General features: G+C 37.0%; 1 protein-coding gene across 2 annotated transcripts in view; it reads right to left on the bottom strand.

Annotated features, from left to right (window-relative positions):
• The window catches only part of LOC128227428 (myotubularin-related protein 6-like), a 51,020-nt gene that overhangs the window by 28,467 nt on the left and 7,741 nt on the right, over positions 1-14,812 (bottom strand). For both annotated transcript variants that reach the window (XM_052937960.1, XM_052937961.1), the window contains exon 2: positions 6,127-6,243. In XM_052937960.1, the coding sequence (XP_052793920.1) occupies positions 6,127-6,243 (117 nt within the window). The remainder of the gene's footprint in view (positions 1-6,126; positions 6,244-14,812) is intronic.

The raw sequence follows: 14,812 nt of genomic DNA, 5'->3' as shown, positions 1-14,812 counted from the left end.
TAATTTGTCCAGTGGCCTCTAATCTATCCAGTGGCCTCTACTTTGTATAGTGGACTCTACTCTGTCCAATGGCACTTTATTCAGTAGCCTCTAATCTGTCAAGTGGTCTCCACTTTGCCCAGTGACCTCTACTCCGTCAAGTTGCCTCTACTTCATTTAGTGGCCTCTACTCTGTCCAGTGGTCTCTAATATGTTCAGTGGCCTCTGTCCAGTAGTTTCAACTCTTGTTTTGTGGCCTCCTTTCTGTCCTGTGACCTCTACTATGTCCACTTGTCTCTACTCAGTCTCTTGTGTAGTGGCCTCTACTTTTTCCAGTGGTCTCTAACTTGTTCAGTTGCTTCTTCACTGTCAATCTGTCTCTAATCTGTTCATTAACCTCTACTCTGTCCCGTGATCTTTAATCTGTTGAGTGGCCTCTACTCTATTCAGTTGTCTCTAATCTGTCCTGTATTCTCTTATCTGTCCAATGTCCAGTGGCCTCTAATCTGTCAAGTGGCCTCGACTCTGTCTAGTAGTCTCAACACTCTGGCCACTTACTCTGTCCAGTGGTCTTTAATATGTTCACTGGCCTCTATGTTGTATAGTAGTCTGTAAGTGGTTCTATTCTGTCCAGTGATCTTTAATCTGTTCAGTGGTCTCTACTTAATCCAGTAGTATCTAATCTGTCCAATGGCCTCTAATGTGTCCAATGTCCAGTGGCCCTCTATATGTTTTGTTGCCTCTACACTGTCCAGTAGTCTCTAATATGTCCAATGGCCTCTAATTTGTCTAATGTCCAGTTGCCTGTAATTTGTCCAATGTCCAGTGGCATCTTAAATCGTGTGTTGCCTCTACACTATCTAGTAGGCCCTAATCTGTCCAATGGCCTCTAATTTGTCTAATGTCCAGTTGCCTGTAATTTGTCCAATGTCCAGTGGCCCTCTATATGTTGTGTTGCCTCTACACTGTCCAGTAGTCTCTAATATGTCCAATGGCCTCTAATGTGTCCCATGTCCAGTGGCCCTCTATATGTTGTGTTGCCTCTACACTATCCAGTAGTATCTAATCTGTCCAATGGCCTCTAATGTGTCCAATGTCCAGTGGCCTTCTATATGTTGTGTTGCCTCTACACTGTCCAGTAGTCTCTAATATGTTCACTGGCCTCTAATGTGTCCAATGTCCAGTGGCCCTCTATATGTTGTGTTGCCTCTACACTGTCCAGTAGTCTCTAATATGTCCAATGGCCTCTAATGTGTCCAATGTCCAGTGGCCTTCTATATGTTGTGTTGCCTCTACACTGTACAGTAGTCTCTAATATGTCCAATGGCCTCTAATGTGTCCCATGTCCAGTGGCCCTCTATATGTTGTGTTGCCTCTACACTATCCAGTAGTATCTAATCTGTCCAATGGCCTCTAATGTGTCCAATGTCCAGTGGCCTTCTATATGTTGTGTTGCCTCTACACTGTCCAGTAGTCTCTAATATGTTCACTGGCCTCTAATGTGTCCAATGTCCAGTGGCCCTCTATATGTTGTGTTGCCTCTACACTGTCCAGTAGTCTCTAATATGTCCAATGGCCTCTAATGTGTCCAATGTCCAGTGGCCCTTTATATGTTGTGTTGCCTCTACACTGTCCAGTAGTCTCTAATATGTCCAATGGCCTCTAATGTGTCCAATGTCCAGTGGCCCTTTATATATTGTGTTGCCTCTACACTGTCCAGTAGTCTCTAATATGTCCAATGGCCTCTAATGTGTCCAATGTCCAGTGGCCCTTTATATGTTGTGTTGCCTCTACACTGCCCAGTAGTCTCTTATCTGTCCAGTGGGCTGTAATTTGTCCAATGTCCAGTGGCATCTTAAATGTTGTGTTGTCTCTACACTGTCCAGTAGTCTCGTCACTCTGGCCTCAACTCTGTCCAGTAGTCTCTAAACCCTGTCCAGTGGCATCTACTCTATCGCATAGTCACTAAACCTTAATCTGTCCTGAGAATTCTGCTTTGTCTAAAGGCCTCTTATCTACCCAGTGGTCTCAGTGGCCTCTAATCTACCCAGTGGCCCTTTATATGTTGTGTTGCCTCTACACTGCCCAGTAGTCTCTTATCTGTCCAGTGGGCTGTAATTTGTCCAATGTCTAGTGGCATCTTAAATGTTGTGTTGTCTCTACACTGTCCAGTAGTCTCGACACTCTGGCCTCAACTCTGTCCAGTAGTCTCTAAACCCTGTCCAGTGGCATCTACTCTATCCAATAGTCACTAAACCCTTTCCAGTGGCCCTTAATCTGTCCTGAGAATTCTGCTTTGTCTAAAGGCCTCTTATCTACCCAGTGGCCTCTAATCTACCCAGTGGCCTCAACTCTTGTCTAGTAGTATCTAAACCCTGTCCAGTGGCCTCTAATCTATCCAGTGGCCTCAACTCTGTCTAGTAGTCTCTTAACCCTGTCCAGTGGCCTCTAATCTACCTAGTGGCCTCCACTCTGTCTAGTAGTCTCTAAACCCTGTCCAGTGGTCTCAACTCTGTCTAGTAGTATCTAAACCCTGTCCAGTGGCCTCTAATCTATCCAGTTGCCTCAACTCTGTCTAGTAGTCTCTAAACCCTGTCCAGTGGCCTCTTATCTACCCAGTGGCCTTAACTCTGTCTGGTAGTCTCTAAACCCTGTCCAGTGGCCTCTAATCTATCCAGTGGCCTCAACTCTGTCTAGTAGTCTCTAAACCCTGTCCAGTGGCCTCTAATCTATCCAGTGGCCTCAACTCTGTCTAGTAGTCTCTAAACCCTGTCCAGTGGCCTCTAATCTACCCAGTGGCCTCAACTCTGTCTAGTAGTCTCTTAACACTGTCCAGTGGCCTCTAATCTTTCCACTGGCCTCTACTCTGTCTAGTAGTCTCTAAAAACCCTGCCCAGTGGCCTCTAATCTGTCCTGAGAATCCTACTTTGTCAAGAGACCTCTAATCCGTCCAGGTACCATAGACTTGCTCTGGCATATACTCCAGTGCAGGCCTCTGGTACCTTCTTCATTGCAGCGGATTTTAATGCAAATTATGTTAAATTTACCTTTTTTATCAAGTTTCAACTTGCTTCACATATGCCCCAGTGTTTTAACCATTTATCTGGTCCAATCTTTAGTTTCTGTTTTCAATTCTTTAATCTTGACCAAGAGCTATTCACTTTAGCGATACTCAACATCTCTCAACTTTAATTTTGTACTTGATGAGATTGTCAGATTAGTTGGCGTACATCTAAGAATTCATCAGAATTCCAAGAATGTTCTATGCTGTACTCATTTACCAGCAGACTTATTTCTCAATCTGACAGTATAGACTGATGCTGTCGAAAGGAAGATCTCTAATTTCGTGGTGATTGAACATCATGCGTTTCAGATTGATGCAAAATAAACCAGTGAATGCTTAAAACATCACACTAATACCAAACTAACATAAAACCACTTTTCTTGATCAATGTTATTCAGAATTTGTTGGTGCCTTACCAGACAAATCAATATGATTTCTTTCCAAAACTCTTACTTATCAGGTCAGTCTATGGCACCTAGATTCCCTGCCTTTAGCTGTGACAAAACTGACAGACTGGCCACTTCTTAGTGTTGTACATTTCCACTGGAGTCGCACATTTCCACTAGAGTCATACATTTCTCCTGGAGTCATACATTACTTCTGAAATATACATTTCTCCTGTAGTTATACAGTTCCCCTGGAGTCATTAATTTCTCCTGGAGTCATACATTGCTACAGAAGTTGCACATTTCTCCTGTAGTTTTACAGGTCGTACATTACTCTTGGAGTCTTACAATACTTTTGGAGTAATACATTTCTCCTGGAGCCATACATTTCTCATGGAGTCATATATTGCTACTTAAGTTGTACATTTCTACTGGAGTTGTACATTTCTCCTGGAGTCAAACATTGCTACTCAAGTTGTACATTTCTAATGGAGTTGTACATTTCTCCTGGAGTCGTTCATTTCTCCTGGAGTCAAATATTGCTACTAAAGTTGTACATTTCTACTGGAGTTGTACATTTCTCCTGGAGTCATACATTTCTCCTGGAGTCATACATTGCTGCTAAAGTTTTGATGACTGATATTTGCAGATAAACATGTAACCTCTTAGCAGAGTTGTGACCTTGACCTTTGACTCTATGATCTCAAAATCCAACGGGGTCATCTAAAGGTCACCCCCAACCTAAATGTCAAGTTTTAGGACCATGGGTGAAGGCATTTTCAAGTTATCACACAGACAACCTTTTTCCATTAAAGGTCACTGTGACCTTGACCTTTGACGCCATGAACCCTAAATTCAATAGGGGTCATCTAATGGTCAGGCCAAACCTCCAAATCAAGTTTGAGGGTCAAAGATGCAAGCATTGACAAGTTATCACTAGGAAAACCCCTTTGCATTCAAGATCACTGTGACCTAGACCTATAAAAAAGACTCCTAAAATCAATAAGGGTCATCTACTGGTCAGGCCCAAACTTCATGTCAAGTTTGATGACCATAGGTCCAGGAATTATCAATTTTTCATTCAAGATCACTGTGACCTTCACCTATAAAAAAAGACTCCTAAAATCAACAGGGGTCATCTACTGGTCAGGCCCAAACTTCATGTCAAGTTTGATGACCATAGGTCCAGGAATTGTCAATTTTTCATTCAAGATCACTGTGACCTTCACCTTTGACCTGATGACCCCCAAAATCAATAGAGGTCATCTATTGGTCAGGCCCAACCTCCAAGTCAAGTTAAAGGGCCATGGGTGCAGGCATTGCATATTTATCACTCGGACAGCCTTTTAGCATTCAAGGTCACTGTGACCTTTACCTTTGATCCGATGACCTCTAAAATGATTAGGGGTCATCTACTGATCAAAACAAGCCTCCATGTCAAGTTTGATGACCATAGGTTAAAGCATTGGTGAGTTATCACTAGGACAAGCTTTGACAACCTTTTCCCATTAAAGGTCACAGTGACCTTGACCTTTGACCCCATAAGCCCTTAAATCAATAGGGGCCATCTACTGGTCAGGCCCAACCTTTATGTCAAGTTTGATGACCATAGGTCCAAGTATTGTCGAGTTATTACTCGGACAAACTTTGGTCTACTGACATACCAACCGCCCGACATGTGCAAAGTGATATATCCCTCTTCTTCAAAGGGAGGCATAATAATCATTGTGTTCTTCTTCACAGATAACTGGCCTACCCTTAATTTTTGTTATTTCTGTCTGAAAATGTTTCTAATTATTAACCACATTTTTTTCTTGAACATCTGATACAATTTCACACACAGTTTCTTGAAGATAACAACTAACTTCTTTGTAGACCAAATTTGTCTCTCTGGTGCCATGTTGTGACCAAAAAACTTTCAAATAATTGAATTGATGGCAATAATAGCACTCCTTGTCTACCATATTTTACGTCAAGCTTATTTAATGCTGGCGAGTTAAACAATGATTTGGAGGCACAAGGCTATCTTCTTCAAGAACAACAACAAATTACGTCTTTTCTAGGCGGTAAATTAGATTGCAAGCAGGGAATTTGTAGACTTATCTTGGAGATATTCATCAGGTTATGGGCAAATTTACAGTGTAAGGGTTCCATGGACAGAATATTTCGAAAACAGTGACAATAAAATCAGGACATTTCTCCAATAAGGCTTAATGAATACCATATTAGTTGGTGCTGTTGACAGTGTTTCAGCTATCATTAAACTGGTATAATGTAGTTTCAATCAAACCATGCCAGACTGCACTTTTCAAACATTGGATGTATTCTGAGCTTCTGGAGGATCTAGTTTCTTTAACATTGTATTTATTTTTACTTTAACTTTGCTTTTGTAATAGATTTAGGGATAAAAGTGAGGTTGAGCACTATTTCCCAGTGAATTTCTTAGACCTTAGATACCAAAGACGTTACCGCACCATTTGTAGCATTTGATAAAGGAATTGCTGCAATTACGGTTGGATAATCATGCCTTATCCAAGTGATACTTAGTTACAATTTGGTCTTTTCTTTTTTTTTATAAATGTTGAGACAAGTTAGAGGATAATTTAAAACTGGTTTACTCCCTAGTTTTGCTGACTGTTCAAGGGTGGAAATTGGTAATTTCTGAAGAAAAACTGACAATATGCCAAGACCAAATACCCATATTTCTTTCTTGCCAGAGCCATCGACGAAGATCAGGTGAGTGGTGGTCAGGTACAGTGTGCCAACAGCCGTGTTTCGGGCGCTAAACCGTTCCAACAACTTGACATTCTCCACCTGCAAATACACAAAACAACAATTCTTCTTTACTACAATTGTCTATAAAGTGGGCAATGCTAACAAATTGGCAATTCAAGGGTCATAACTCAGGTATTTTTGCCTTAGCCTGGCTATCAGAAATTAAGTAAATTAATCTAGTAATATAATGGAACTAAAAAGTATAGAGAGGCAAGCCCAGTAGCCCAACATTTAATGAAGACCATGTATAGTGTGTCAAGGTCATTAAGCCTGACAGACAACAAATGATGTGACTGATGTCTGATTGCTGTGTCGGCTTTCTAACTTGATCAAGAACGAACATAATTGGTTGGTCAGTGACTCAGATGTCTTAAATAGAGTTGTGCTGGCCTCCTAAATTAATCAAATAAGATCCTTATCTGCTGGTCAGTGACTGATGTCTCATGGCTGTGTTGGCCTCCTAACTTAATCAAGTAGGAACATCAAGGTTGGTCATTTACTGCCTCAAGCAATTTCGATTTTTTCTATTGCATTGGCTCATTCCTTAACCAAGATGACCAATAAGGATTGATATGTTCCAAAGTTCTATATTCCCTTGTGATTATAAATGAGGAAAGACCCCTTCTGCTTTCTTTGACAGTGATGTACAAACATTTCCAAATGCCCTGTTGGACACGACTGATGTCAGATGAGAGTTTCTGGAAGCGAGACATCTGACAGATGTGATGCGATTTTCCAGTTTGCCAAACAACTGAACCATCAGTTTTGGACAAAATTATGTAAATTGGAAAACATGATTCAAGAGCTTTTTATAAAATACATTATAAAGAATTTATATTCTTTGAACTTAAACTGTAATGTGTAACTAGTCTATGTATAGCCATAGTATAAAACTTGAATCGGTGTCCAGATGTTTTGCACATAATTGATATGATTTAGGTAAGGCCACTACAAATTGATTATTTGTTCATCAGATTTGCCGCATCTAAAAACCAAAAAATGAAAAGCACATATTATTTGGCTATGCAGATTTTTTTGCTTTCTGAATTTCTTTAACCTAAAATAAAAACCTGTAAAGTCGTCTTCTCATTTTTATTGAAGCTATTACATTTCCATTCTATACATTCTTCGCGAGGAAACTTTACTCGTGTTCTAACAAAATAAGGTCCGGGTAACTGCAAAACAGCTGATATTTTTTTACAGTCCTTTTTTTGTCGGGACCATTTCACAGGACGCATCATTAATGTAGTAATAAGCCTTATTTATTCCAAAAATGTAGTTCCTCTGAGACCAAATGACATTCAAATTGAGTAATAACAAAACTTGTCATCAAAGCATGAGCTTATGGGATGTAATCAATGTACAAGAAAATTGTTCCCACTATTAAAGCCCTCCAACAGAGAAAAGAGTTCTGAAAAATTCTCCATGGACGTTAGAGGTGATGTCAATTCTTTCAGTAATATTGAATCAAGATTCATCTTTGGAAATATGGCAACAAAAGGCTGATGTCTGAAAAATTGTTATACTTATGAATATTCATTGCTAGTTTATCTGTTCCCCTTTCTACTTTGTCGTATTTATTTTAACCATTTCCATACTAGAAATATGGATAATAAGAGAATTATACATAATGAGTATATAGTACTCGAGTGTATACTTATAAGAAATTGGCTAACAGTCCTAAGTTTATATAAGTCTAAACAATTAAGAAATAGGTACTAAAAATGACTGCCATTTTATACTGCTTTCCAAGATTGTAAAAAAAAAATCATTTGAAGTTAGACTTTTCTATGATTCATGAATTATTCATTATTATATATGTTGATAATTAAGCCTTTATTTTCAACCCATCCATCACTCCTGCTTTAAATCTTTATAGACTTAAAATATGAAGTAGTAATAGGTATATATATTTAATATGGGACCCCGATTAGCCTGTTGTCATTCACAGCAGTCTTTAAGACTTCCAAAAACCTCCAGAAAATTGTAAAACATGGGTCTTGATTAATTATAAAACTGCAAAACATTGACGCAGAGTCTTTCAAGCATTTAACAATTTAAACAAATCAAAGATCTTTTCAGGAAATAGACTGTTAATACAATTCATCTTATCTAATTAAGAAAACATGAAATATGTACGTGAAAAAATGTCTTAAATGTAACACTATTCCAAATTTACACAATGCAACCTGACAGTTAAAGAAACATAAGAACAGATTTCAACTTTCCCTTTCAAATTAAGTAAATTTATGTTCAGGGCTTCTAAAAACTGACAAAATTGCTGGTCTGATTTTTTGTCAGCAGTCTTTTATAACTGGTTTCTATGGATTTTCCCAAAAATCGGCTCGTTCCAAGAAAAACATGAGGGCCATAATGGCCCCAAATCGCTCACCTGAGTAAAAGAGTTTAACCTTTGTAATCAATTTAGCTTGATATTTGTTCTCAAAGAATATTGAAAAACATACTGGTCAAACATGTTGCCTGGATAATCACTGACAGAATTTGTTACAGTTGCCTGCACACTGACAGGACTTGTCACAGTTGCCTGCACACTGACAGGACTTGGTGATTGACTGCACACTGACAGGATTTTGTTCAGTTGCCTGCACACTGACAGAATTTGATTCTCATACCTGCACACTGACAGGACTTTGTTCATTTGCCTGCACACTGACAGGACTTGATAATTGACTTCGCACAGACAGCACTTGGTACAGATACTTGCACACTGACAGGACTTTTTTCAGTTGCCTGCACACTGACAGGACTTTGTTCAATTGCCTGCATGCACACTGACAAAACTATGTTAAATTGCTTGCACACTGAAAGAACTTTTAGTATAGATACACAAACAACAAACAGTGCACCATCCAATACAATCAATAAACTGCCTTAAGCCCTAAAAACCAAATATCAGAACACATTCAGCACATTCCACTAATATTCTTTCATCTAGGTCAACATCACCTTCCTTCACATGTTCAAATGCAAATTTGTCTTTATATAAATTAAGGCTTATTCACTATCCACACAGAAGATAAGATTGTAGCTTAGAATAATGTACATGAAGTTTACAATAATCTACATGAAGTTCATTGGAAAAGTCTGATTATTAAATTTATCATTAAGTAAAAATGAAATTTCTTCTGAAGAATAAAGTGTATGATAATTATTTGAATCTCTGAACCTAAAAAAAGAACAATAATTACCTTAGAAGTGACTATGTTTAAGACTTAATAAAATTTAAAATCTATTCCCTTGTAACTAAAAATAGAAAGTAGTGGAATCTCCAACAATAATACAAACATTCTGACCAACTTTCCTAAAAGAAACATTTATAAATGTGACCTCTAGAGTGTTAACAAGCTTTTCCTTAAATTTGACCTGGTGACCTAGTTTTTGACCGCATATGATCCAGATTCAAACTTGGCCTAGAGCTAATCAATATAAACATTCTGACTAAGCTTCATGAACGTACAGTCAAAAATGTCACCTCTAGAGTGCTAACAAGCTTTTCCTTTGAATTGACCTAATGACCTAGTTTTTGACCACAATTGACCTAGATTTAAACTTGACTTAGAATTTACTAATATAAACATTCTGACCAACTGTCATTAAGATACAGTTATAAATGCGACCTCTAGTGTTAACAAGCTTTTTCTTAAATTTGACCTGGTGACCTAGTTTTTGACTGCACATGACCCAGATTCGAACTTGGCCTAGAGCTAATCAATATAAACATTCTGACCAAGATTCCCCATGATACAGTCATAAATGTGACCTCTAGAGTGCTAACAAGCTTTTCCTATGATTTGACCTTAATGACCTAGTTTTTGACCACACATGACCCAGTTTTAAACTTGACTTAGAGATAATTAATGTAAACATTCTGACCAACTTTCATGAAGAAACCTATATAAATGTGACCTCTAGAGTGTTAACAAGCTTTTCCTTTAATTTGACCTGGTGACCTAATTTTTGACCGCACATGACCCGGATTCGAACTTGGCCTAGAGCTAATTAATTTAAACATTCTGACTAAGTTTCATGAACATACTGTCATAAATGTCACCTCTAGCGTGCTAACAAGCTTTTTCCTATGATTTGACCTGGTGACCTAGTTTTTGACCGCACATGACCCAGATTTAAACTTGACTTAAAGATTATGAATATAAACATTCTGACCAACTTTCATGAAGATACAGTCATAAATGAGACCTCTAGAGTGTTAACAAGATTTTCCTTCAATTTGACCTGGTGACCTAGTTTTTAACCCCAGATGACCCAATATCGAACTCATCCAAGATTTTATTGAGGGTAACATTCTGACCAAGTTTCATTAAGATAGTGCCCAAATTGTGACCTCTAGAGTGTTAACAGTCAAATTGTTGACGACGGACGACGACGACGGACACAGGGCGATCACAATAGCTCTCCTTGAGCACTTCGTGCTCAGGTGAGCTAAAAAGTTGTCAAAACGTTCAATCTGTTAGAGTGCAGCTTTAAGAAATAAGTAACCATTTTTAAGTTGCATAATCAGAAAAAAAGACCAATGAAAAGACCCTTATCTTATAGGGTATGGTACTGCATGATCATTCATTTAAATTCCACAAGCATTAAAAATGTCATTTGCTGAGTTTCTGTTGTTTTATTATTAGTAAAGGTGACAATAAAAAATATATTTTATTTCAAGATTTACATGCTGCGTTTATTTCCATACTTCCAGTTCAAGTAATACATTATTCATGATTTCAGATTAACGACCATTTCCCAAGGGGGCTTCATTTCCAGCAAATATCCGATTTGATATTCATTAAACTTGGTAGACATGAAAAAGTATAATTAAAACTATAAATAAAAGCACTGCACTCATCAATAAATTCCCAATTGGTCGAGGGGGATAACTTGATAATTACTTTAAAGACCGACTTATGGGCCTTACAAAAATTTGCTTATTATCACAGGTAACATGTCATTGTTTACTTAAACTTTCATGTGACTAAAATAACTGTGAACAAAGCACCATAAAAATCAAAGAAATTTCCAATGAAAAAACAAAACTGATGACCTCAGTGGGACTCTCATTTCTGTCATCGAAGTCACGATTACATTATCATTACAGATAGTAAATATAAATATCATATGACAACAACACAGTGTTTTTTTCTCCATTTTTAAGGGAGTGGTGACCCTTGATAGGGGGAAAATAGCTTGTTCTTGCAAAAAGGGTAAATTATACTAACTGTAACATGATTCATATAATGTTCAACTTGTTGTCAAACTTTGCATTTAACAACCTGTCAACATATTCATAAATGGCACTTAAATTGCTACATTAGCTAAATGATAAAAGGTCAATGCTCCTAAAAAAAATACAGATTTTTTTACCTGGGTAAAGAAAAAATATATACTTTTCAGCCCCAAAAAGGACCATCACAGATTAGAAAATTCAACATCATAGATTAGAAAATACAAATAATAAGGTCAAAATTTTCATTATTAAAGACCTGCATAAAAATTCCGGAAATTTGGAGCATGTCGGGAAAGCTTTTTTCTTTATTTTATACAGTAACAAGAGCAGAGCTTGCAGGCTTGTGCTAATTTTAACCACCGACGGAACTCAGGTCAATTAAATGAACAGTAGTCATCAAACATTTATCCAATGACTGTCTGCCCTTTATATCAGAAGAGTCATTATATAACTAACATGATTATATTCTTCTTTTTGGTCTATTTCTAGTGAAGCGCCATTATGATTATTAAGATAATATTTACCGTCAAAACATATATTTCTAGTACCCTCTGTCATGTCAAAAATGCATTACACGAGAGCCATACACATCAAATTTCCTTCTACAACAATCAAACCATGGTATTATAATATTATAAAGTGCTTTCGGTTAAGAATAGTTTGAACCTTCAAAGCAACTGTAGAAAATATCACAAAAATGGTCAGAAATATTAGAATGCAATTTGAATTGGGTTCCCAGAGGAGCAACATGAGTATCAGATATGGTACGTGGCCAATTCATGTATAATCCTTGGAGCAGTTAGGCACCTTATAAATAAGGAGAGATTTTCAACAGGACACTTTTACAAGGGTTCAGGATAACATCCATGTTCCAAGCATGTAATAATAATGTTGTATTCAATAATCTGGTAGGACGAAAAAAATATGACTAGTACAAAATGGTATTTTAAAATGCAAATTATATACAATTAATGTGCCAGCTTTGTTGGTATTCTATTTCAGAAAAAAGTTATTACAACAAAATGTTGTATTCAATGATCACGTAGCACAAAATAAATGTATATAACTGAAACAAAATGGTTAATGCGAATACTATCAATGTGCCAGCTTCAGTAGTATAGTTCTATTTAAAAAAAAAACAAAAAAACATCAATATAATTTTGTATTCAATGATCTGGTAGGTCATAAAATGTATACCTGGAAATGACATGATGCTCTTCAAACTTAAGTCTGTTTTTTTCCAGTCAAACAAGAGCAAAACTTGACAATTATTTAAAGCAAGAATTATGGGTTTTGCTATGCATGTGCATTTTGTCTCTGTCAACAATTATTTTTTTATTATGTGCCAATTTGAATATCTTGAAGGATTTGAGAAATCATAGGAGCAAGGCTAATTATTTTGCACAACACAGAAAACAACACTATACCTCAACTTTTTTTTTCGAAAAACAAACCAGCTAAAAATCCATTTCCCATCCCGTCAACTGTTATAAATTTACCAACAAAAATTTCTTCCGCTGTGGTACCTGTTTATTTAGTCGATTTTGCTCCTTAAGGAAATTGATATCCAACCGGTTCCCCACCTCCCGGACCATCTGGAAGCCTGAATCGATCTTCTGCTGGGTCCATTCTAGGATATTCATGAGGCTGTCGACAGAGGCACTGTGCGAAACCTGGTCCTGTAACCCGTCTTCACTCATTCAAGAAACTGCTGGCTTCTTCAATCTTTCAATAATGCAATATCTTCTATCACTTTGATCTGTTTTGTTTTTGAGTCCTTTCTTTCAAGTTGCTCTTGTTCGTTTGTGACTGTTTTCATTTTTGCTTCCTCTCCTTCTTCATTTTGCTCAACAAAAAAGACAACTGAATAATCCTTCTGGTTTCCACTTCAGATTTGTCTGTCTGCTGGTCTGTTCATATGCAATGCATTCACTTGCTATATATTGTTTCTAAATTACTAGATTAAAGTAAACAGTTTTTCCAGTAATGTTACAGTAAACTTTTCCGCTGACCCTTTGAAATTAGATTTATACAAATACAAATTCACTGCAATATAAATGACATTAACATTGTGTTTAATATTATTTCATTTCCATTCATTGCCAAGACTTGGACTACAAACAAGTGAAAGTGTGCCAAAATCAATTGCTTCGTACAGAAGAATGCAAGTAGAAACTTTGCAAGTATCGAAAAAGAGAAACTTTCTCTTTGGGCGTCCAAAAATCAATTTTCTCTCTGAAATCCCAGTCCAATTTCTGGTTACTCAAACATAAAACACAGCAGATTTAATATTCCCTCGTCAGTTTATACATATTGACCAATCATACATAACGGAATAATTTGAGAAATAATTTCTGTAACCCTGGGCTAGAAGACATTCTACCAATACATATCCAATACTTGTCCAACCTGTTTTCCTCCCCCAACTTAATGCTTTGCTTCCTTAATCAAGATCCATCATAGGAAGTTTCATTATTGGAATTCGTTAGTATTTGTCAGTCTCTGAAACAAATGCTATTTTGATAAAAAAAGAATGTAACTGATGCTTGTAACAATGTCAACTCGATTAAAAGATTTCAAGCAAAGTTTGCAAACAGATTCATTTGTATAGCAATCTAGGAGAGATATTACATATTTGATGAAGCTAGCACTAAACTCAGTTATCCCTGAGATACAATGTACCCCATCACGCTAACCATTCTCAATGTGCTTTAAAGAGGTCTATGTTTTCACCAATAGATGCATTCCGCCTGCGATACCAGAACTCCTTAAAAACTGCACGAAAATGAAGACTATATCCTAGAACAATTACATAAATTCCTGCTGCAAGCTGTCATTTTATCACATCAGTTAGGCATCATACTGACAGTGCAATAATTTAATATATCTGGGATTCACCCAGTGTGGCTATTAAAGACAGGGATTGCAGGATTTATATACCACCAATCCAGGGACAAATCAATATCGCATTATTGAGAAGCCTCATCAATAAATTACAGCATGCAACTATCCCACATTCCTGTGAATATAAAATTTCAATGAAAACCGTTACTATGGTGATGGAAGTTAATCATTTTTTGGTATAATGATTTGCTTCTTGTTGGGGTAATAAAGTACACAAATTTAAGCCTAAGGGAGTTATAAATACATTCAAATAAAATAAATAAAAGTATATTCAGAACTAAACAAATGCAATCATAGTTATCCTCAGAATAGAAAGCCCAGAGGGAATGATATGATAAATAATAAATACAGTTGAAACTCGTTATGACGACTTTGTCGGGACCTAGGAAAAAAGTTGAGATAACAAATATTCGTCACATCCAAATTTCAAAAAATATCACCAATCCCAACACA

This window comes from Mya arenaria, chromosome 3, assembly GCF_026914265.1.
Source record: "Mya arenaria isolate MELC-2E11 chromosome 3, ASM2691426v1".
Taxonomy (NCBI): domain Eukaryota; kingdom Metazoa; phylum Mollusca; class Bivalvia; order Myida; family Myidae; genus Mya; species Mya arenaria.
This window is presented reverse-complemented; position numbering and strand designations above follow the sequence as displayed.